Here is a 19,674-nt window from a genome sequence, read left to right as displayed (position 1 = left end):
CACCCGAAGGACCGGCTATACTAGACAGAAACGTGGATGTCTAACTTGCCGAACAAGGTAATCGGAGAACTCGCCCATACCATGTATCTTGGGCTGACAGTTTTCGCCGCAGGAAAAAGAAATGTGATCAGATCTACCCCGTGTGCAGCCATTGCTTACGACTGAACCTGACCTGCAAACGCGAAGAGCCCCGTACTGTCCGACCACGGTCACCTTCCCCCGTTGTCACAGACAAACCTCAATTTACCCATGGCAGTGAGCAGATTGGTGGCGGCGTTATGCAACTCTGCCAGCCGCTTGACCTTTCGCCTTCTGAGTTTGGAACCGGGGATTCAATGGATCTCGTTGCAAGCAGACGAGCTATGCTACGATATTACACGGCCAACCTAGCATTCCTCCTGACCACAAATCTAGAAAATAACTGCTTCTTGTCCGGTAAGACCACCACCCACGCAGATAGTCAGCTGAAATCTAACTCGGCCAAGTCATCTTACCCTTGGCATTTGAGTGCCGCCCACTTATGCACGCTGTATCAGCATGGGCATCGTGCCATCTGGCATTGCGTGATGATAGCTTTCAGCTATTGGCGTTGTCCCATCGCGGACATGCGCTTGCCCAGCTCCATGAGTCCATGAAACACAGCGAATTATCCACAGAGATGAGTCTTGCTATTATGATGGTTCTCTGCTCTTTGGAATCCATATCCGAAGGAACTAATAGCTGGTATCCTCACTTGACTGGGGCAGCTGCAGTATTGACCAATGAACCCAACAAAAATACTATTGACAAGGAGCATACAATTCTGGGGACATTTGAGGGTAGATGGCTTCTACGTAATTTCGCCTATCACGATATTATGATGAGTGTCTCAGTGGACTGTCGTCCGTTGCTGAAGGGCTTTTACTGGTCGTCGGATGACGACTCTTTAGCGGATCCCTACTTTGGTTTTGGGTCACGTTTATTGTTTCATGTTTCAGAGACGAGCGTTCTGAATGCAGACTTTGCTGAGAGACAGGACGTTGCAACAGAGAGTGGACTTCCAAAAGTCATCGGCGATCTCTTTCTCAAAGCCTGCTCGATCGAAGACCAACTACAAGACTGGACTTATCCTTCGGATCGAGAGGATTCTCCGTTAGCTTTACTAGGAGAAGCATATCGCAACGCAGCGCTGATCCATCTTTACCGAACGTTGAGACGGCATGTCAGTCGTGACTCGGAGGCTATAGGGGACAAGTTGAGCAAGTGCGTGGAAGCTATCTGCCGGATAGTTAGTCGAGTATCTGAAGGGTGTCTTATTGAGTGCACATTGCTCTTTCCGCTCTTCATGGCTGGAGGGGAAGCTCAAGAGGCGTCTCATATCAAGGCGGTGCGACAGAAAATGGTGGAAATGATCAGGTGGCGGAGGTTTCGTAACGTCGAGACTTGTCTTGACGTTCTGGACGAGGTCTGGAGGCGAAGAGCTGATGGATCGCGGAGGGTTGATGATGATAGAGTGGATTGGTTGGATGTGGTAAAGCACTGGGGCTGGAAGCTGTCGATATCGTAGCAGGGTCAGAAACCAGAATAATTTCCATTGAGTGATCAAAAATTGATCAACAGTGAACTATCGCGCGGCATCGGAAACTCATCATCCTAGTAAATAATATCAGTGGGTTCTACGTTAAAAATAGCCAACAAGACTCACTCACAGTCCACAGACTAGACTACCTTATCTTAGGCACCTGACAAAAATGGTTAGATAGATAAGAAGAGAACAAGTGGGTTCACACACCTTGACCACGCTAAATGAGTATAAACCGCCGCTGTTGGCGCCATGTCACATCATAGTTGATATAGGCCTGGCAGGGAGAATTAGCCTTTTCACAGCGATCGCCACCTGTGTCTTGCTATACTTTGATTCACAGTTGCACATAAAAAGAGATTATTGTCCTCCGAGGTCTGGACATCCTGAACATGAAACACCACAACCAAGAAAAACCACCATTTCTCTACCTCCATACCGCAATCAGACCTCAACTCATCTTCATCATGTCTACTGCAATCGAGACCGTTACCACAACATCGAACCCACCAAAACCTAAAGATGGCACCGTGCGCTTAGACCAAGACGCTGTACCCTACCGTGGCCCTCGCTTGCCTGCCGTACCCGATGACCTTGTCGTCCCCGGCATTTTCGAAATTGAATGCGACGAGCGTCTCTGGGTCCCCCAAGCTCCAGGTGTTTGGTTCCGGCCTCTTCTCTTTTCCGTATCCGGAGGCTATTTCGTCAACATTCTTCGCGTGCGACGATCTGGCATCCTATCTCGCCACCGACATGCTGGCTGTGTGCATGCAACCGTCCTAAAGGGCCGTTGGCATTACCTAGAGCACCCTTGGTGGGCCACCGAGGGTGGTTATGCATACGAGCCTCCTGGCGACATTCATACCCTGGAAGTTCCTGAAGATGTCAAAGAGATGGTTACTTTGTTTCATGTCACGGGGGCGTATATTTACGTTGACCCTGATGGCAACCCCGTTGGCGTCGAGGATGTGTTCAGTAAGTCGGCTAAGGCGCGGGAGCACTATGAGGCTGTGGGACTTGGGGCTAGCTTCGCAGATCAGTTTGTGAGGTAGATGTGATATCATTATATACTTCTTAAAGCTTTTCTAATTACAGACCACTGTTAGGATCAACCCTAGCTATAACGCAGTTATTCTCAACCCAACCACCCTGCTTATCACCCTTAGCTGAGCAGTTGCAACTATCAATAGGAACCTTCATATAACGCATGCACTCATCATAATTCGACCTCCATATGCATCCTTCCTTCACATGGAACTCAAGCTTAAAATGATAGCCGCCTGATGGTGTCTTTTTCCCCTCAAGCTTATAGTTCGACCAGACTGGACCTTGGACCTGATCATTCACCACATCGCGACAGAACGACTCGGCAGCAAAGGTGATTGCCTCGTAGTTAGATCTCTGGCCGCTATTGTAGCAATGCTTCTCGTTCTGACCGGGATCGGGCTTGATGAGAGTAGGTGTCGGTGAGGGAGTGGTACTTGTGGTCTTGGTGTTGACCCATGAGTTGCAGGTCTCCCTCTCGATGCAGGCTAGTCCACCATGACCTCCTCCAATACCGACGTTGCAGTTGGTAACAGTGGCGGTCTCAGCACATGAGCTGCCATCGGGGGTGGAAATGGTGACATCGGGCACTTGCTGGGTGAGTGTTGGGAAATCCGTCAACGGTGGTGGGTTGTTCGAGGTAGTGGCCTGTTGTGTTGTAGAAGTTACGTCCTCCTCAGACGTTGTCATGTCAGATGATGGCCTTACGGATGTTGCAAATGTAGTAGAGTCGGTAGTAGGCTCAGTGATAGACTCAGTTGTCAAAGACGGGTTGGGTCGGTCACAAGAGAGACCATCGGTATCTCTCTTTGACGTTGTTGGCCCAGCCCAAACGAAAGTGATTGACACTTCCCAAGCGCGATTTGCATCTTGCATGTTGGCCAATCTCTTTTGCCAAGAGTTGAGTTCACCCGCAGGAATATTCTTGATCTTGGCAGCGTTCGCAATATCCGTCGACAATGCAGCGAGAAGCTTGTTCTTGGAATAGATAACACCCTGGTTCATGGAATGAGGTTGGTTGCCGGCGAATCTATCAGTCATGAAGGCCTGGTACTTGTCGGCAAATGACCAAACACCATTGATAACGGCGTCGTCATTCATACAATTCTTTGCATTCTCATCCATATCAACTCTATTAACCGTGTTAGTTGTCATCATAGAATGCGATAGAGGGTTTCTTACAGAGCTTGGTAAATGCGGAGGTTCTGTCTGATGAGAGCATCCTTGGCCTCTTGGACATTGAACATTTCGATACCGATTGCCAACGCCTCGAGGAAGACCATCTTATCATTGATCCACTTCCCAGCGAGCTTGACCTGTGTTTTGGGGCTGACCGCTTTACCATTACTGGTCTTCTTGTCTGCCTGGTCCTTGATGCTCTGAGGATCCGTGATCTGGGCCTTTGCAATGCCGTTGGTCCACTGGTCCATGCCAATAAAGTCATCCATGAACTGCACATCCTTGGGGTTGAGAACATCTTGGCTACCGGGATAAGTGTCAAAAACCTTTTGAATCAGGTTTGTACCCGAGTTAATGCCACCATAAGACTTGATGTCATTACAGTTGATCTTGTTCGGTGTGCCGGTTGTCATTCCAACGACAGCAGGGGCAGCTGGATCAATGATGAACCTCCAGAAGTCCAAGAGCATGCTCTTCTCATAAACATGATCAATGGAAGGACCTACATCTGAAGGCAGATTCTTGGGAAACTGAGTCTCATCAATCTCGTTGAGGTGTGGTACGCAAGTATTGTCGCGTGTCATTCGCCACCATCGTTTGATCTCATTCAATGGAGACTTATCCTTCACAATCTGTGCCTCGTTGTTCAAAACGCGGTTTCCACCTGGATATGCTGGGAACCTCGGCGCACCAACTGCAGTTCCAGACCAATCGCAGCCTGCAATGTCATTCTTGATGTCCACTTCGCCTCTTGTCTCCAGAGACCTTCGCATCAATGACGCGGAATCGTCGTCGTCAAGAAGGTCAACGGTACACGCCGTGCACTCACTGTCTCCAGAGGGTCCGCACGCTGCAGCAGAAGATGTCGTGGTTGTACCAGTGACACTACATCCTGTCTGTGTCCTAGTACAGGTTGTTTGACACTCCGGTGTAACTGTCTCTCCAGCTGGGCCAGTATATGTTGTACAGGCCACAAAGCAATCCGTAACAGTAACTTTGTCAGTGCAGGTAGTTCTAGAAGATTGTTCGTCATTTTCATCACCGTCCTCTCCAATCTCTTCAGTAACAGGCGTTGATGTGCAGCCGGAAGCAGGAGGGATACACGGGAAGGAAAACTTGGGCAGGCCAGGGAGTTGGAACCAAGTATTGGGGACAGGAGGAAAGCCCCAGAGAATGATCCCAGAGCCACTTCCGCCACAGTCGTTACAGCCAACGAGGACTGGGACAACAGTTGGGTCCGAACCCTCTGAAGTAGTGGTGATCCAAGTGTTGGAAGTCCATTCAGGGTGGTCGCTGACTGTGGTGGGATTAAAACCGGGAGGGGCTTCAGTCACGACTGGCATACCAGTGGAAGTTGTGGCAGCGGTGGTGATTGAGTTGGAAGTGGCAGATGGACCAGGTACTGTTGTCGAACGGACGTCATTCGAGTCCGTTGTCTCAAAAGGTCCCGACTCTGTTGTAGTAGCACCGTTGTCAGCTCCAGAAGATCCAGTAGATGATGCATCAGTGTTATCAGGAACAGGATTGGTGGTGATATCGTCTCCTTCGGTTGTTGACTGAGCAGCATTTGCATCAGTGGTGCTGGCGACTGAGGAATCCTCTTGACCTGAAGATGTCTCATTGGTATTACCGTTCGAGTTCTGGTCACTAGGCACAACAGTCGACTCCCCTAGAGACCCAGTAGTCTGATCTTGTTTCTCAGGAAGAGTGGTGGGCGCATTGTTTGCATCTGTCGTGATAGCCCCCGAATGAGTTTCGGTAACATCTCCGGAGGCAGCAGATGTGAACTCGTCGCCATTGCTCTGGGTCAACGTGCTCTGGTCATCCGGAATGGTGTTTGCGGGAGCAGTGCTGGCGGGCTGGTCAGGACCAGAAACTGATGTTTCTGATCCAGTTGGTGCTTCATCCGTACCTGAAGCTGAGTCGGTCTGAGTAGCAGTGCCTTGACCTTGCTCGGTACCAGGACTAGAGATAGTCTGGTCTGGTAAACTGGATGTATTGGCTGAGCCGTGCGAAGGAGCTGGGCCTCCGTTGCTAGTTCCATCTGTGACAACTCCAGTTGGATCAGAATCGCCGACAGAGGAAGATTTGTAAGAAGCGTCACCAAGACCTCCACCAGGAGTAGTGATGCTAGCCTCCCCTTCTCCTGTAACAGTTCCAGATGGGCCTTCAGAAATGCCTTCAGAGATGACAGTGGGACTGTCTGCAGCCTGAGACTCTCCTGGAACTGTACCAGAGCCAGGTGGTTCAGATGCCTCGGGGTTGGTAGCAGTGGCAGAGGCAGCACCGGAGATTCTAACAGAAATAGTAGCGAGAATGTCTGTTGCTGTGTTGGCATCTGTCTCTCCTGGTGCATCGACAGTCCCGGTCGATTGACCAGAGGCTTCGGTATTGACTAGAGTACCAGAAGATTCTTCAGGGAAAGCAGAAACAGTACCAGTGAGTTCAGAGTCCTCGAGGGTTGTAGCAGTACTAGACTGCTCCACTGGTGAGCCAGTAGTACCGATGGGCGAGGGCTCTTCACTGTGGGGGGATGAAGGAGATCCGGATTCACCTGCACCTCCAGCGGTCTCTTCAGAGTCTGCAACATCGGTGCTGGTTCCTGGCACAATGTCACTTTCCGAAGTATGCCCCGGAAGAGATGCTGTACCAGTGACAGAACCCCCTGGTAGACCCACGGTATGGGAGCCAGAGCCTTGCGTGTGAGAGTTCATGTCAGACTCAGAGAAAGGAATGGACACTGAGATGTGACCGCTCTCATGGGGAGAAGTCACTGTTGAGGTCTCATGTTCACTATCTTGGCTTGTTTTGGTTGAATCTAGATATGTGGATGAGAGCGCCAAAGTGATTTGATTGCTTTCGGTTGGCGTGCTGTCAGCCATTGAGGTTTTTGAAGGCTTGGATGGTTTACATGGACCACCCAAAACCCCCGTGCTCCAAAGAGCCAGCAATAAAGAACGTTTCATAGTATAAAATAATAAAAGAATGACTTTGTCGAAAGGGTTGACAATCAATAGAGCACGAGGAGACGGATATGAGGTATCAATAGTTAGAAATGCTAAGATGCCACATTGTCTATATAACTACATATCATGATACGAATTTCCTAGCATCTTACACAAGCCAGAATAAGTAAGAAGCACTCCAAACAGCTGCCCCACTGTCAGATTTGTTGCGACATACTACGGCTTTCCCGGTCCATGCTTGATCTCTATTTAAGACGATTAGTTCGCAGTTAAGAAGACCCTAAATGGTGCAGTGGTTACATAATGAGCGCTGCGTCCATGGACAGATATACTACGGTCAAGGGCGAAATGAGAGGAGGCTGACATGTATCGCGGACCATCAATAATTGAGAAGAGCTGAAATGATGCACATGGTTGGCCCTTGATAAACCTTTGGATGGCTCCCGCATTGCCTTGTTTCGAAACAAGACCGCGGATCGCTGTAGTGGCCGTGCTGAAAAGAAGGCTAAGAAAGATTTTCCAAGGGTCCTTCTGCTGCGGAGAGAGATTAATGCTGTCCCCACTGGTAGAGTCACTGGTCTTGCTCGTCTAGGTATGGATGCTAGCTTAATGCACCCATATTCCAGCCCGCCCTAAAAACAGGCACAACGAGCGGTGATCACCGTCAGGGGCTTTCTACCCTTGCAAATCGTTTTGACGTTCCATCGAGAGATACCCGACTCCAACTCATCTTATCCCATCTCATACAACCTCAGCCTTATCAATTTTCATCACCTCCATCTTCCCTTCGTTTTACCTCTCCCTTTCTGAACAATAAGCGATGGCATTCAACCCTGATTTTGTCCATTGCACTATTTGTGGCTTGGTGCTCCGAGGCGATGTTGTTGCATTTTCCGGCCCCCACTGGCCGGAACTCTGTGATGCGCCCCCATCTTTGAAGGTGGCAGATGAACAAGTCACCCGTTATGATGCCTTCGCCAATACTCATCGCGGTAACCTCATATTCCCCCCCGATCGCACAGAGATACATCCTCAATGGGATTATGACGTCAATGAGGACTCAGAGGATCCCTCGGAATGGGTGGGCAAGATGTATATTGGCATACATAAATCTTGCGAACAGCTCCTCAATCGCGTCATGAGCGCGTCGCCCAACGCCAAAGTCCGCTCAATCGGAGATTTTTGGTTAACGTTAGAACGTCGCTGTGCTAGATCCAAGATGGAGGATGCTGGCAACATTGGGATGCATTTTACTCCTTCCATACCGAATTCTCAACCTGGACAACCCTTCTCCTGCGGGCTGGAATGTTACTATGTACCTTTACCCAGTCTCTATCTATACGGAAACGAGTGGGATGGCTGGGTAAGTTTAAACGTTATGCCACGACTAGCCCGGGCATTATTGACTAACATCATTTGACAGTGGGACGAGGACCCTATCAACATCCCGGATTTGACTACTGCCTTAGTTGCAAATCTTGAGCTCGCACCGGAGCCCTCAAAAGATGCCGAGCAGTTCAGGAACCAGATTGAGAAGTTGCCTCAGACGGCCAAAGATCGCATCTGCTCCTTCTTTCAGTACGGCCAAACTTCAACTGAGTGCACCAACCTGATGCCCCAGTCAATGTGGAAGCAGGTATTTTTCCAGATTCCTTTTCTTTGGGATGTCGATGCTCAAATGATCTATAATACAACTGGAAAGGAAATGACTAAGATCGAAACGTGGAACTGGGAAAAGATCAGCAGGCAGGTGATGAGCCCAGCGCAGATATCACCTCGCGAATCAGAGGAAGATAACAACCTTGGCTGGAGCCACGACAAGGTGGGCCTACGTGTCCCTGGTGGATTCACGAATCGCCGACGAATCTGGCAGATTTTGGAGGAGATGTACCCAAACGATGTGCAGCATTAAATTGGTCTATCAGCAATGTAAATTACAGACATTAAGTTCTGAAAAGCGTTGCGGGGATTATTGCCATATTGATCCTGTTCAAATATTTCTTGCGACTCGTGTCCCTCGACATCCCCGCCAACGCGTCTGTTGCGCGACTAATTGAGACCAAGTAGAGAGTTTAATGGCCTTCTCAAGATCCAATAGCTACCCAAGAAACCTCACAAGAGTACACTTTACTGTCACCCCAAGTGTCGACATGTGCAACAAATCCTGCCGTATCCACCCCCGTCGCGTACACCTTGACCCTGAAATCGGCATCTTTCGATACGTCCGCTGCTGAGATACTGACTTGTACAGTTGGGACTGTCTTGAACGTCTTTGAGAACTTCACACGACCTTGGGCTTTCTGGAATCCGTTTGTAGATTTCACACGCCCTACCGTTTCGAGGCGTGGGTAATTCCATGATCGCACCGTAGGCGTGCTCCGCGTCCCACTATCAACCACAACTGGTGATGCAGTGTGCTTCAGGGACAGATCATTGACAATTCGTGATAGGGCAGCTAGCTGAGCTGTGAGATCAGCGATAACCTCGTCTCTTGCAGTGGGACGTTCATCGTGGATAGTAGCCGTATCACTCGTTCCTGATGCTGAGTGTACCAATCCAGTCTTCTTGCAGCGGAATCTGACTCGTCTCATTGGCGTGGAGTCGGAACTGGAACTGGAACTGGGTGTATTGCAACGCACAGTGGATTCGTCCGATTGGTCGAGGAACTCGGAAGGGCTCATACACGCCACACCCTGCGGCGGTTGTGAAGAAGAGCTCGCCATCGATGGAAGCAAGTGGAAGTTCTCCTTCGGATGTTCTGTTCGTTGAAGTTAGTTTTCTGTGACTTGGGACCTTCAGGAGGTGCTCACATTTGGAAAAGCGTTCGTTCAACTCTTCTTCCCTTCCTTACCGACTTGGTTGTTGAAGAAAGGCTGATGATGTCTGTGTTGCTGACGTTGGTGGATGCAAGAGAAAAAAGCCGGAAGGAAGGCATCTTGTGCAGCAGCCGGGACCTTATGCTAGGGTAGGGCAAAGAGAGAAGAGGTGTCATTGGAGTCGTGATGATTAAAGTGTGAATTGACGGCGGAAAGTTTATACCCGCACGTATGTTCACGTATGTTTGGGTGACTTGGCGAAGGGAAAACCTTGATTCATCCAGGCTCGCTGGGAAAGAGAGGAAAGTTAATCAAGTGCCTTGAAGCTGCAAAAGGCCCGGTCACACCAAGATAGCATCCATTACCTATGGCTGCCTTTGGAAGTTAAGTGTATCTGATCCATTCCAAGACAGCTATACAAGCAAGGCGTCAAGACTTTACCGGAGACAATATATGATATATGGTGAAATGAATCTAAATGTCTATATATCTATCTGTGTCTAATTCAGGCTAAAGGAAAGGGATTCATATCTAATTCTGAAATTGCGATTAGTCACCACTGCTCCGGACTCTCGTTTGGTGTGTTTTGTGTGATGTCACTGTGTAGCGCCATTGGACTTGAAGCAGACGCCATTCTGCTGGTGCAACCGAACAGCAGTTGAACGACTGAAAACGCGGTGGCAGAAGCTACACGCGTAAACCCTTCTTAGTCCCTTTCTTTCGTTCTGATGACGTCGAAGGTTGGCACGACTGCTGAATGCTCTTCCGTGACAGCATTCATCGTTGCAAATGAATGATTCCTGTGTAACATCATCTTTTGCAAAGGGGCGGCTGTTGGCTGATACTGATGAAGCTCTGGAAGACTCTGTGGAAGAATATTGCCATGCACCCATTGTTGGGTCAAAAGCTGGGAGATCCTGCCAGCCACCCATTGTCGGATCATAGGCCATAGGATCTTCCCAGCCTGGTAATGTTGGGTCAAAGGTCAGAAAGTCTTGCCACCCATCCATCGTTGAATCAAGGGCTAGAGGATCCTCTTGACTTGTCATGAGAGGAACTCCATTATTGAAGTCCTAAAACCATTGGTCAGATTTGTTTTACCAGATCTATAGATCAACACACCATGTAGAATCCATCTGGGAACCCAGCGCTAAGGTCGTCTGAGATAATATCGTGAATATCTTGTTGGTGATGCAGTGATGTTCCCGAAGTATTAGGTTGGCTTGACTGGCGCCAAGACTTCGTTGGTTTATAGTCAGCGTCGTTAGCGGATCGCATTGTTTCATGCCGTTGATGTAGTTCTTGTGCAGATCTTTGCTCTTGTTGTCTTAGTCCTTCAAGTCCTTATGAGTACAGTTCTGTTGGAAACATCTCTTTGAAAACTCCGTGTTGATCAGTGGCGTCGATCCGCCTTTTATGTGACCTTACCAGGGGTGAAAATTTTGAGATGAGGGGAGGGTCGGTTCAATTGCCAGGAATTCGTATTTGGTGATGTGATGCGACGACAAATAGGACTTTGCGAAGGCAACCGAGGCTCAGTGAGCAGACTGACATAAGATGAAGCAAGTACATAGCGTGAGATTCGGCAGATACGTTGGAGCTGACAAGGTAGAGTTTTTTTGTTGATACAGTCGAGACGCTTCCTTATGACAAGCATTCAGATCCCAAAGTACCGCACGTATGTGGCGTAAAAAATGGGGATGATAGAACGATCCGTAGAACATGCAATGAACGGCCTCGTTTAGTAGGCGAGACACTATGAAAGCGACAGCAGATCAGTACCGCATTGTCACTGCAACGCCAGGAATTGTAGTAATTAGCGTAGCGCTTACCCTCGCCAATCGGCAAAGTGGAAATATTATGGCGATCATCGCGGACAATATAATGTTAGTTAGACCGCCTAGCTTACGGGACATTCGTAGGCCCTGCATGTGTCGGCTGCTTATGGCCGTCTTGCCGCGCAAACCTTTCTATAAGCCGCAGTACGCACTGATACTCGAGACACGTTGCAAAACAGGCATAGATATTGGCCTAGATTTCGTAGGATCTCTACGTAGTATTTCGGCATTGCCCGATTAGGCATCTGGGATGACTGGATGCCGTGCTTCCCGCCGGAGTGGATCTATGAATGCAGTCAGATCCTACGGCTCTTTAACGGAACGGGACGGCCATGTACCCGTGTGATCACACCATACCTTTTTCAGGTATGCAGTATCTGCTGTCCATTGGTAATCATAGACGAAATTGCTTCCATTGGCTGCTGAGACGTTGCCTTGCTTCATTGTTCTTCGACACCTACTCCCTACCTGGTCCACGGACACAAAACCCAGCGTATGCCAGTAATACAACTTTCGTTCTGCGCCAAGATGCCAAGAAATATCACTTATTAATTTTCGGATTCATGTATGTAGATGTAATGGCTCAATTCTCGTATTCATATCGTGCAAGATACACCACGAGACTCCTCTACCCTACACGATCAAATTGCGCTTATTTCGAAAAACAAATGGCTCGTGGCTTCATAAACGCCGCCAACACCTCGTCGGTAATCTCCTTTCGTCTACCCTGGAATCCCAACAAGTATGACTTGATAGCTTCTACTACCTCCTGCACTAATTCATCATGACTCAAACCCTCCAACGCTGAAAAGTCCTCAACATCTGGCTGGTAGGCCCGAACATAATCCAACATAACCGACCTAGTGCCAGCATCACTGCTCCCAAGCTGCTTTCTCAATTTCTCCTCAGCGACGGAAACCTCATCGTCAAGGAAAATGGCAGAAGAAGTTACCGACGCTGACATCTTTCCCGTATCCTTGGGATCGAGGCTGGGCACTAGCGACGTGTAGATGAAAGATGGTGTGCGCTCTCCAACCTGAGATGCGTATTTACGACTGATCCAGAAGAAAGGATCGACATCAGTACCGATGACGGTCAGACTGGGTAAACCCTTTGTCTTGACGTCTGGTAGAATGTCTTGGAAACTGCCAGGCATGAAGCCAGCGCTCTGTTTGGCAAAGAAGTTGAACATGCCAATGTTCATGCTTCCGTATTGAAAGCCGGTATGTTGGTGGACCTCCTCTGGAGTAATGCGCTTGGCAAACTCGAGACTGCATTCGTAAAGGAGACCGTTACTGTTCTCGAGGGATGAGAACATGTAAGTGAGTTTCACATCAAATCCGAACGCAAGGATATCCTTTGCATTTCCAATCGTGTAACGTCTGATGTCTTCCAATGTGTACTTTGAATTGAAGAGGTACTTGGAGTCATCCGTCAACATGATGATTGTGGGTGCCTGGAAGACATCTTGAAGATATCTACACGAAGAAATTAATTCAGTGTCCGGTCCATGAGTGATCCCGCGGCAAGTTACTTACTTGGCGAGCTGGAAGGGTAGAGCATGACCAACGTGCATGCTTGTACTGCTTGGTCCTCGTCCAGTGAAGATGACAAAGGGTTCACGTCGCTCGTAAGCATCCAAGATGTCATCCAACTGGCGATGAGCAAAGACAATTTGTCGAAGTAGGAAGTGATGAGGTTTCTTCCCAGTCAAACGCTCAAAACGCTGGACGATGTTTGAGCCGACTGCTGAGGCTCCGGACTCATTCAAGAACTTGGCGCTGTCGGCACTCAGACCGAAGGTATTGACTGAACCCATTCTTACAACTGAGCAAGTCAAAAGGTTGATAAGACAGATGAAAGTGACAAAGGAATAGAAGTACTTGAGAGGGATGGGTTACTGACAATGTGGCCTGGGTATCTTGACATATAACGAGGAGAACAGATGATGTGAGATGAAATCTCTGTCGGGTCAAATTCAATTATGTAGCATATCTAGATAAATTCGGATCATGAAACGACGTCTAACTACACATAGAGAGACGTTGTGGCCAAGATTTGAGGCTGACGGGAGCCGGCTATGCAAGTCCCTAGTGCGGCGCCCATTGCGGGAAGTCAGTCTTGGTGGCCTGCGGCTACTTGGCCGCGGGAGAATAAGGTCGATTCGTCAAGGGCCACCCCTGGCTAGATTACGGCCACTACTTTTAGCAAATCCTAACTCCGAGGCTTGGATAGATCCGTTGAAAAAAGCTTATCCCGAATGATTTACCACTAAGAGTAGGTATTATTACGCCCGCTTATGCCGTCGGGCTACCCGTACCCAGCTCGTGAGGAAGGCTTACTAACAATGTCAGACTATTGCGGGGTCAAATCCGACCCGGCAGGATTCGGTTACATCCTGCGACGAGAGTCCTTAGTGCAAACTCTGTAAGGCAGGTACTGTAGAACCCCTGCGATCTCGCCATTACTAGCGTGGATGAAACCATAAGCGCGTTATCTCGATTTGTTGAACTGCGATCTGATCCTCTCGGGTAAGAAGTGCACACCCATCCTCATACGCTAGGAAGTATCGTACATTTTATCCGTAGGATTCTACAGTAGGACGTTTTATTCTACCCTGCGAGTCCCTTAGCGCTAGTCTCGCAAGACTGACATGCATTTCCGCCGTATAATGCCCGAATGCCAGACCCTGTCAGAGTTCATTGTTTTCTCAGTAAACATTGCCATATTACAAAGCAATCATACAGAAAAAGAGGGTCATACGTCCCCGGCCGAGGATATTCTCCGTCAGTATAGCATCATTGTCAAATGTGCATATCAAACGACGTGCATTTGGAGGAGACAAGAGCTTTTATGCACGGCCTCTATAGTAGTTGCCATATGTGCGTTTCTATTGCAGCAGTTCAGGACGATCATTGCTGTCATTCCGTTACCTCGGGACAGACACTTTAGAATCAAATCGATAGTGCATGTAGTCGTTTGTAGTATAGTAGAAATGGATATAAACGGCCAATATCTACCGAGAAAAAGCGAGCATGCCACCCAGATCGAGCTATCGCCTTATCCCTTCAGTCCAGGATGACGATCCAGCTGTAAAATCCTGCCAAAAGTCCATAGCGGCTTACAGCTGCATCGGTACATCCTCACTCAACAGGCCCGACCCGAACCATGCCACGCCGTAAGCGCAAGTCACGATAGAGTTTTCTCGAATGAAGTTCGTTCAATCATGTCAAACGTTCTCAACCATACCTTTGCTCATGCTCCTGCAGTAACAGACCCCTGGTTAAGACGGAATAGGGCCATTGGCAGACCACCTCATTGCCTTGTTGATGCAGTAGCCGTCTTCACGGAGTGAGGAGACTAGGCTACCATCTCGATGCTCACTGCGCCTCGACTGAGATCGGAACTAAGGCATGGTGGGAGGGTGTCGAGTGTGATGAAACGGTACGGGCTGTAGAGATAGAGAACATCGTCGTTTTTGATATAAAAGGGTAGGCTAGGTACACTTTGAAATAATTATTACAATCCTCAGATTCTCTACGACATTCACTAAGCATCTTTAAGTTGAGTCTACAAGTCTGACATCATGTTCGAGGTTCGATCCGCATTTGCCGACAAGGTTGAGAAGTCTGCTTCAGTAGTAGTACGTGAAGTTCAGCTCTCAGACGAAGAGGACAGTATGTCAACCCACCTTCTGTCTTTGATACTCTACGATACTGACGCTATTCAGATGCACCACTCGATGTCTACATCACCGAACTAGCTGATGAGATTCTGGATGTTGTCCAGAAGTATGGTATGCACACCAAGACCACAGAAGATGGCGTCGATAGTGTTCGACAATGGGAGGGACGCTCCAAATTCAGAACTCACGTCGAGTATTGGATTCGTCGTCGTGAGCCCATCAACTTTGTCATTCCGTCCTACCCTTTCAAGTCGGTACGTTTCTATCCACGGTCTATCTTTACAGATGTTTTGGTCTGACATCAATAAGGAAAACCCTGACAAAGTGACTGGGTCACTTCCTGATATGGGAGAATATATCGGACTGCACAAACTCCACTCTATGACGCTTGATGTTACTCAAGTATATCCTTTTGGAGCCCAAGTGACAGTAGCCTCCGACGGGGCAGTATTCAACGGTACAGTAATGCTCTGAATCTAAAGAAAGAACAATATCTCATCATCAGCACAGACATTTACCCTACCTCCGACGAAAAAGTCTGGGAGTACTCCCAAGCCATTGATCACATGGCCAAGACCTACGGGTTTAACGTCAGAATCAGCTCCCCCCACGAGCTGATGGGCGTCCCTACAGTACCCCTCGACAAGGAATCTTACATCGAGGGTCTACACAACTGCCGCAGCCAAATTGAAAAACACACCAACATAGAGGCCCTAGACGCGCTCTTCGCCCGCGACCCCGACTCACTTCGAACCTACACCCAGATGAGTCGCTTCTACGAGATTGATCTCAAGTACACCCCCGTCATGCAGGGACTCAGCCGCATGCAGGGAAAAAAGATTACCAAGAAACTAGCCCGCGCCACCATGGCCCGCTCTGAGGCCTTTACCGGTTTAGTCCTCAAGGCGCTCCCGCACCACGTGCGTCTGTCGGTGCACGCCTCCACTGGTGCAGTCAAGCTGTCGTTCCCTCTTGTTCCGCAGGGATTAGGTCAGGCTTCCGTGTTCCGCGTGCCGTGGATGTCATCTATTTCCGTCAACGTGGCTGGCGTGTTTGAGAGTGTTTACTCGGGGGATGTCCGTGATACGCACGATTTGGTTTACAAGGATGGTCAGCCTTGGTGTTACAGGGAGCGTCATGACTTGTTCAACTTTGTCGGCAAGGATATCGGACTTGATCATCTTTATCCCCGTGGTCTTCTGGTCACTAGTGAAAAGGAAAACGAGTCGCTTACTATAGCTGATGAAGATGTTGACAGGGTAAAGGGCCTTGCGAAGTTGCAGCCGGTATATGTCTATGGCTTTAGCAACTTTAAAGAGGGTTTACTTGACCTTTAAGGTCAATGGTGGAGACATTTTGGGTGATAAAAAGTGAACTTAAAAGTGAAAATAGAATGGCAGTCGCATTTTTTACAGTTACTATAGAGCTAGATTGAACAATTGACAATCTTCGAACCGATCCCGTTTGCATTCATCCTTACACCAAGGGACTCAGCGTGTCAAAAGTGACGGGTCCGTCGGTGGGCCTCTTGACGAGCCCCCTTGAAATACCAGGTCTTGGAACGAACTACACGATCCTGCCATGCATCTTTCCCCGTAGCAAAGCAACTATAATAGCACAATTTCACTTTGCCATAACCGCCAGTTTGGCAGCAGTGATGTCGTCGAGGTGTAGGGTACGTGTAGTGATGTTGCTCTGTTACTCTTCACGGCACATTCCATCCGTCCCTTGTAACGCGCTACTTTCTTACTGTGGGTCGTTGTCTCTTTCCCTGCATGAATGATTTCTCTGTTCTCTCGATGGATAATTCCTTTATGAACGCCAAGGTTATCTCTAAACAGCAAGCCTAAGATAAATCTTCGTTTCATAAGTGTCACCAATCGTAGCCTCTAGCCGGTCAAATCTCGATAAGTTAGGTACATAAGTCACATCAGCGACTAAACTCTAATAACAATAAACATAGATAAACAGCTGCCAAGCTGTAGAATGATTCCTCTATGATTGCGTGATTGCGAAATTGCACTCCTCCTGGTCCGTCTTTTCCGCCAAGTACCATACATATGCTAACACCAGCCAACAACACAGTGCTTCAACTCCACCATAACCATCTAAGCACCACCTGTAGCCTGGCCCTGCTTGAGCTTCTTCCATGGCATTGCCAGAGCAATCAGAAAGCCGAGACCAATCGTACCTATGGCCATAGCATAAACCACCTTGAGACCATGCATGTAGCCAGCCAGCACATCGTTGAGCTCATCACCCTTGAAGACATTGTAAATATCCGTAGCTCCTGTCAGAACTAGCAGGTCCTTGCTGATGCTGTCACTAAGTTCCATGACCTTGGCCGTCATTTGGTCCACAAAGGCGGCCTGGGCAGCCGACATGAAAAGTGAAGCGCCATAAGATTGGAAGACTGCGTATTTTGTCAGCATCTGTTTGCGGAAATGATTAGAGAAACTGAAGATACTCACATAGAATGTTGGATGTGATGAGTGCCATGTCCATGGGATCGCAAGAACCCTGACCTACTGTCAAAGGAATCTGATACGCAAGTCCCCACCCGACACCAGCAAGGATTTGATAGCCGATCCACTTTCCGGTGGAGGTGTGCAGGTTGAAGGTGTAGATGAGGCCTGCGCCAACGGTAGAGAGACCAAGGGCGAAGAGCAAAATGTGCTGGTATCGACCAGTCTTTGAGATGAGACCACCGGCGAGGAAAATGCCGAAGGTTACAGCGATGACCATGGGCAGGTTGCGAACACCAGACATGATAGGAGTAGCATGATCGATACTCTGGAAGTAGATGGGCACGTAGTAAACAACTGGGAAGAAGGAACCGCCAATGGCGATGGCGATACCAGACATGACCAAGTTAGTTCTGTCTCTGATGATACGTGGCACGATCATAGCCCGCTCGTCCATCCACCACTCATTCGCTGCCCACACGAGGAGGATGAGAACGAAACCAACGAGGAGACCAATGACCTTGGAGCTTCCCCAGCTGTACTTTCCTTGACCGTACTCAACACCGAGGACGAAGCAAATAGTCGCAGCGATGAGAAGACCAACACCGACAAGATCCATCTGCAACATCTTCTCCTTCAAGGGGACTCGGGCTGGCTTTGCCTGAGGTGGGTCACGGAAGAAGAAGGTGATAATAGCGATGGAAATGGCGCCAACGGGTAGATTGATGTAGAAGCACCACCTCCAAGAAACCTTATCAGCGAAGATACCGCCGACTAGCGGACCGATGACATTGGCGAAGCCGTAAGAGATACCCAACAAGCCGAGTAGCATGGGCCGTCTTTCAGGCGTAGCAGAGTAAGCGATGATGGTGTAGCTACCGGCACTCACACCAGCGCCGCCCACGCCGGCAATAGCGCGTCCCACGATGAGGGCATTTGAGTTGGGAGCAGCGCCACAGATGGCAGAACCAATCTCAAAAATGATGATGGCCGTGAGGAAGGATATCTTGAGTGGAAAGTATTTGTACACCTTTCCCCAGCAGGATTGGAAAGATCCGATGGTGACGAAGAAGGCAGAAGAGTACCATCCGACTTTGTCAAGACCCTGGAATTCGTCTGTGATTTTGGGAATGGCGGTAGCGATGATTGTCTAAAGATGGTCAGTCGCTGCTCTTTAACACGGCAATGAAGAGCACTCACCATGTCAAGAGCTATCAAGAAAAGAGCTAGAGCTAATGCAATGGCAATGAAAGTAAGCTGAAATCCCTTGGGATACTCAACCTCAGCAGTCTGGCTATCATTGTCGGTACTCGTCTCCCGAGCCTCAGTCTTGGTCTCTACCTTGAAAGCAGTCTCAGGGTCTGCGGCAACATCATTTGCGATGACTGGCGCTCTGTCAAGATCTGTTGAAGAAGACATGGTCGTTGTATGATGGGAACTGAGTGTTGAATGTCGCGTTTGTGAGTAGGACATGTTCTTTTTTAGCTAGCATTCTCTCGGACATGTGGACACACGTGTCTTCGCGCATCGAGTGAACAACGGCTTAATAATTCATTTCGAATTAATCAGCGAGGGATCTGCCGAAAAAGAAAGGGCCTTTTCGCTTGCATATTGCGCTGTAAGACGCAAGGCCAACAAGGACATTTTCTCACTGATCTTACACCGGGTTCTTTTGTAACTCCACTGGCCTTCTACTCCTACCCGATTGGTCCTCGGGTTATGGTGAGGAGCTAAGGGGCGGGATATGGGATGCTAAGCCCTGAACCCCCTGTCGATTGCGCTAATTTTCCGCGGCAGGGCCGATGCAACGTGCACAAGGGTTGGTCAACGGAGTAAGATGTGAGATCGTAAGCCGCAAGGTGTGTCTCCTAAAGGATGGTAAAACTGCGAAAGACGGGAGATGGATTATTCTCCGAGGCAAGGTTGGGCCAATGACATTCATCTGATGGATGTTACGAAAATTGCGCGACTACTATCACGCCGTCGTCTATGGCATGCATATAACCATTAGGATATTGGAAATGGTCAAAGCTGGCTATCCGGGATAAAATTATTTAAGAATGAAAGCACTTATGTGCATTTATTGTGAATCGCACAAACTGTCTATGTCTTATGTCTAC

General features: G+C 48.7%; 8 protein-coding genes across 8 annotated transcripts; 3 read left to right on the top strand and 5 right to left on the bottom strand.

Annotated features, from left to right (window-relative positions):
• Positions 1-2,028: 2,028 nt before the first annotated feature.
• On the top strand, positions 2,029-2,613 carry FIESC28_09119 (uncharacterized protein; the record flags this gene model as incomplete). Its single annotated transcript, XM_031163256.1, has 1 exon — positions 2,029-2,613. The coding sequence occupies one exon, from the start codon at positions 2,029-2,031 to the stop codon at positions 2,611-2,613; it is 585 nt and encodes a 194-aa protein (XP_031012679.1).
• Positions 2,614-2,650: 37 nt separating this feature from the next.
• On the bottom strand, positions 2,651-6,666 carry FIESC28_09118 (uncharacterized protein; the record flags this gene model as incomplete). Its single annotated transcript, XM_031163255.1, has 2 exons — positions 2,651-3,737; positions 3,788-6,666. The coding sequence occupies 2 exons, from the start codon at positions 6,664-6,666 to the stop codon at positions 2,651-2,653; spliced, it is 3,966 nt and encodes a 1,321-aa protein (XP_031012678.1).
• Positions 6,667-7,570: 904 nt separating this feature from the next.
• On the top strand, positions 7,571-8,662 carry FIESC28_09117 (uncharacterized protein; the record flags this gene model as incomplete). Its single annotated transcript, XM_031163254.1, has 2 exons — positions 7,571-8,113; positions 8,174-8,662. The coding sequence occupies 2 exons, from the start codon at positions 7,571-7,573 to the stop codon at positions 8,660-8,662; spliced, it is 1,032 nt and encodes a 343-aa protein (XP_031012677.1).
• Positions 8,663-9,276: 614 nt separating this feature from the next.
• On the bottom strand, positions 9,277-9,685 carry FIESC28_09116 (uncharacterized protein; the record flags this gene model as incomplete). The annotated part of the gene is made up of 2 exons (XM_031163253.1): positions 9,277-9,508; positions 9,561-9,685. The coding sequence occupies 2 exons, from the start codon at positions 9,683-9,685 to the stop codon at positions 9,277-9,279; spliced, it is 357 nt and encodes a 118-aa protein (XP_031012676.1).
• Positions 9,686-10,162: 477 nt separating this feature from the next.
• Positions 10,163-10,844, bottom strand: FIESC28_09115 (uncharacterized protein; the record flags this gene model as incomplete). Its single annotated transcript, XM_031163252.1, has 2 exons — positions 10,163-10,639; positions 10,689-10,844. The coding sequence occupies 2 exons, from the start codon at positions 10,842-10,844 to the stop codon at positions 10,163-10,165; spliced, it is 633 nt and encodes a 210-aa protein (XP_031012675.1).
• Positions 10,845-12,056: 1,212 nt separating this feature from the next.
• Positions 12,057-13,223, bottom strand: FIESC28_09114 (uncharacterized protein; the record flags this gene model as incomplete). Its single annotated transcript, XM_031163251.1, has 2 exons — positions 12,057-12,882; positions 12,943-13,223. 2 exons carry the CDS (start codon positions 13,221-13,223, stop codon positions 12,057-12,059), a joined length of 1,107 nt encoding a protein of 368 aa, XP_031012674.1.
• Positions 13,224-14,990: 1,767 nt separating this feature from the next.
• FIESC28_09113 (uncharacterized protein) lies at positions 14,991-16,426 on the top strand (the record flags this gene model as incomplete). Its single annotated transcript, XM_031163250.1, has 4 exons — positions 14,991-15,081; positions 15,135-15,343; positions 15,399-15,518; positions 15,572-16,426. The coding sequence occupies 4 exons, from the start codon at positions 14,991-14,993 to the stop codon at positions 16,424-16,426; spliced, it is 1,275 nt and encodes a 424-aa protein (XP_031012673.1).
• A 771-nt stretch (positions 16,427-17,197) lies between these two features.
• FIESC28_09112 (uncharacterized protein) lies at positions 17,198-18,973 on the bottom strand (the record flags this gene model as incomplete). The annotated part of the gene is made up of 3 exons (XM_031163249.1): positions 17,198-17,502; positions 17,561-18,704; positions 18,755-18,973. The coding sequence occupies 3 exons, from the start codon at positions 18,971-18,973 to the stop codon at positions 17,198-17,200; spliced, it is 1,668 nt and encodes a 555-aa protein (XP_031012672.1).
• Positions 18,974-19,674: the final 701 nt, after the last annotated feature.

The sequence above is a fragment of the Fusarium coffeatum genome (genome assembly GCF_003316985.1).
Source record: "Fusarium coffeatum strain FIESC_28 chromosome Unknown BRIP53273_contig_222, whole genome shotgun sequence".
NCBI lineage: Eukaryota > Fungi > Ascomycota > Sordariomycetes > Hypocreales > Nectriaceae > Fusarium > Fusarium coffeatum.
Note: the sequence above shows the minus strand (reverse complement) of the source record. Positions and strands in the feature narration are given on the sequence as shown.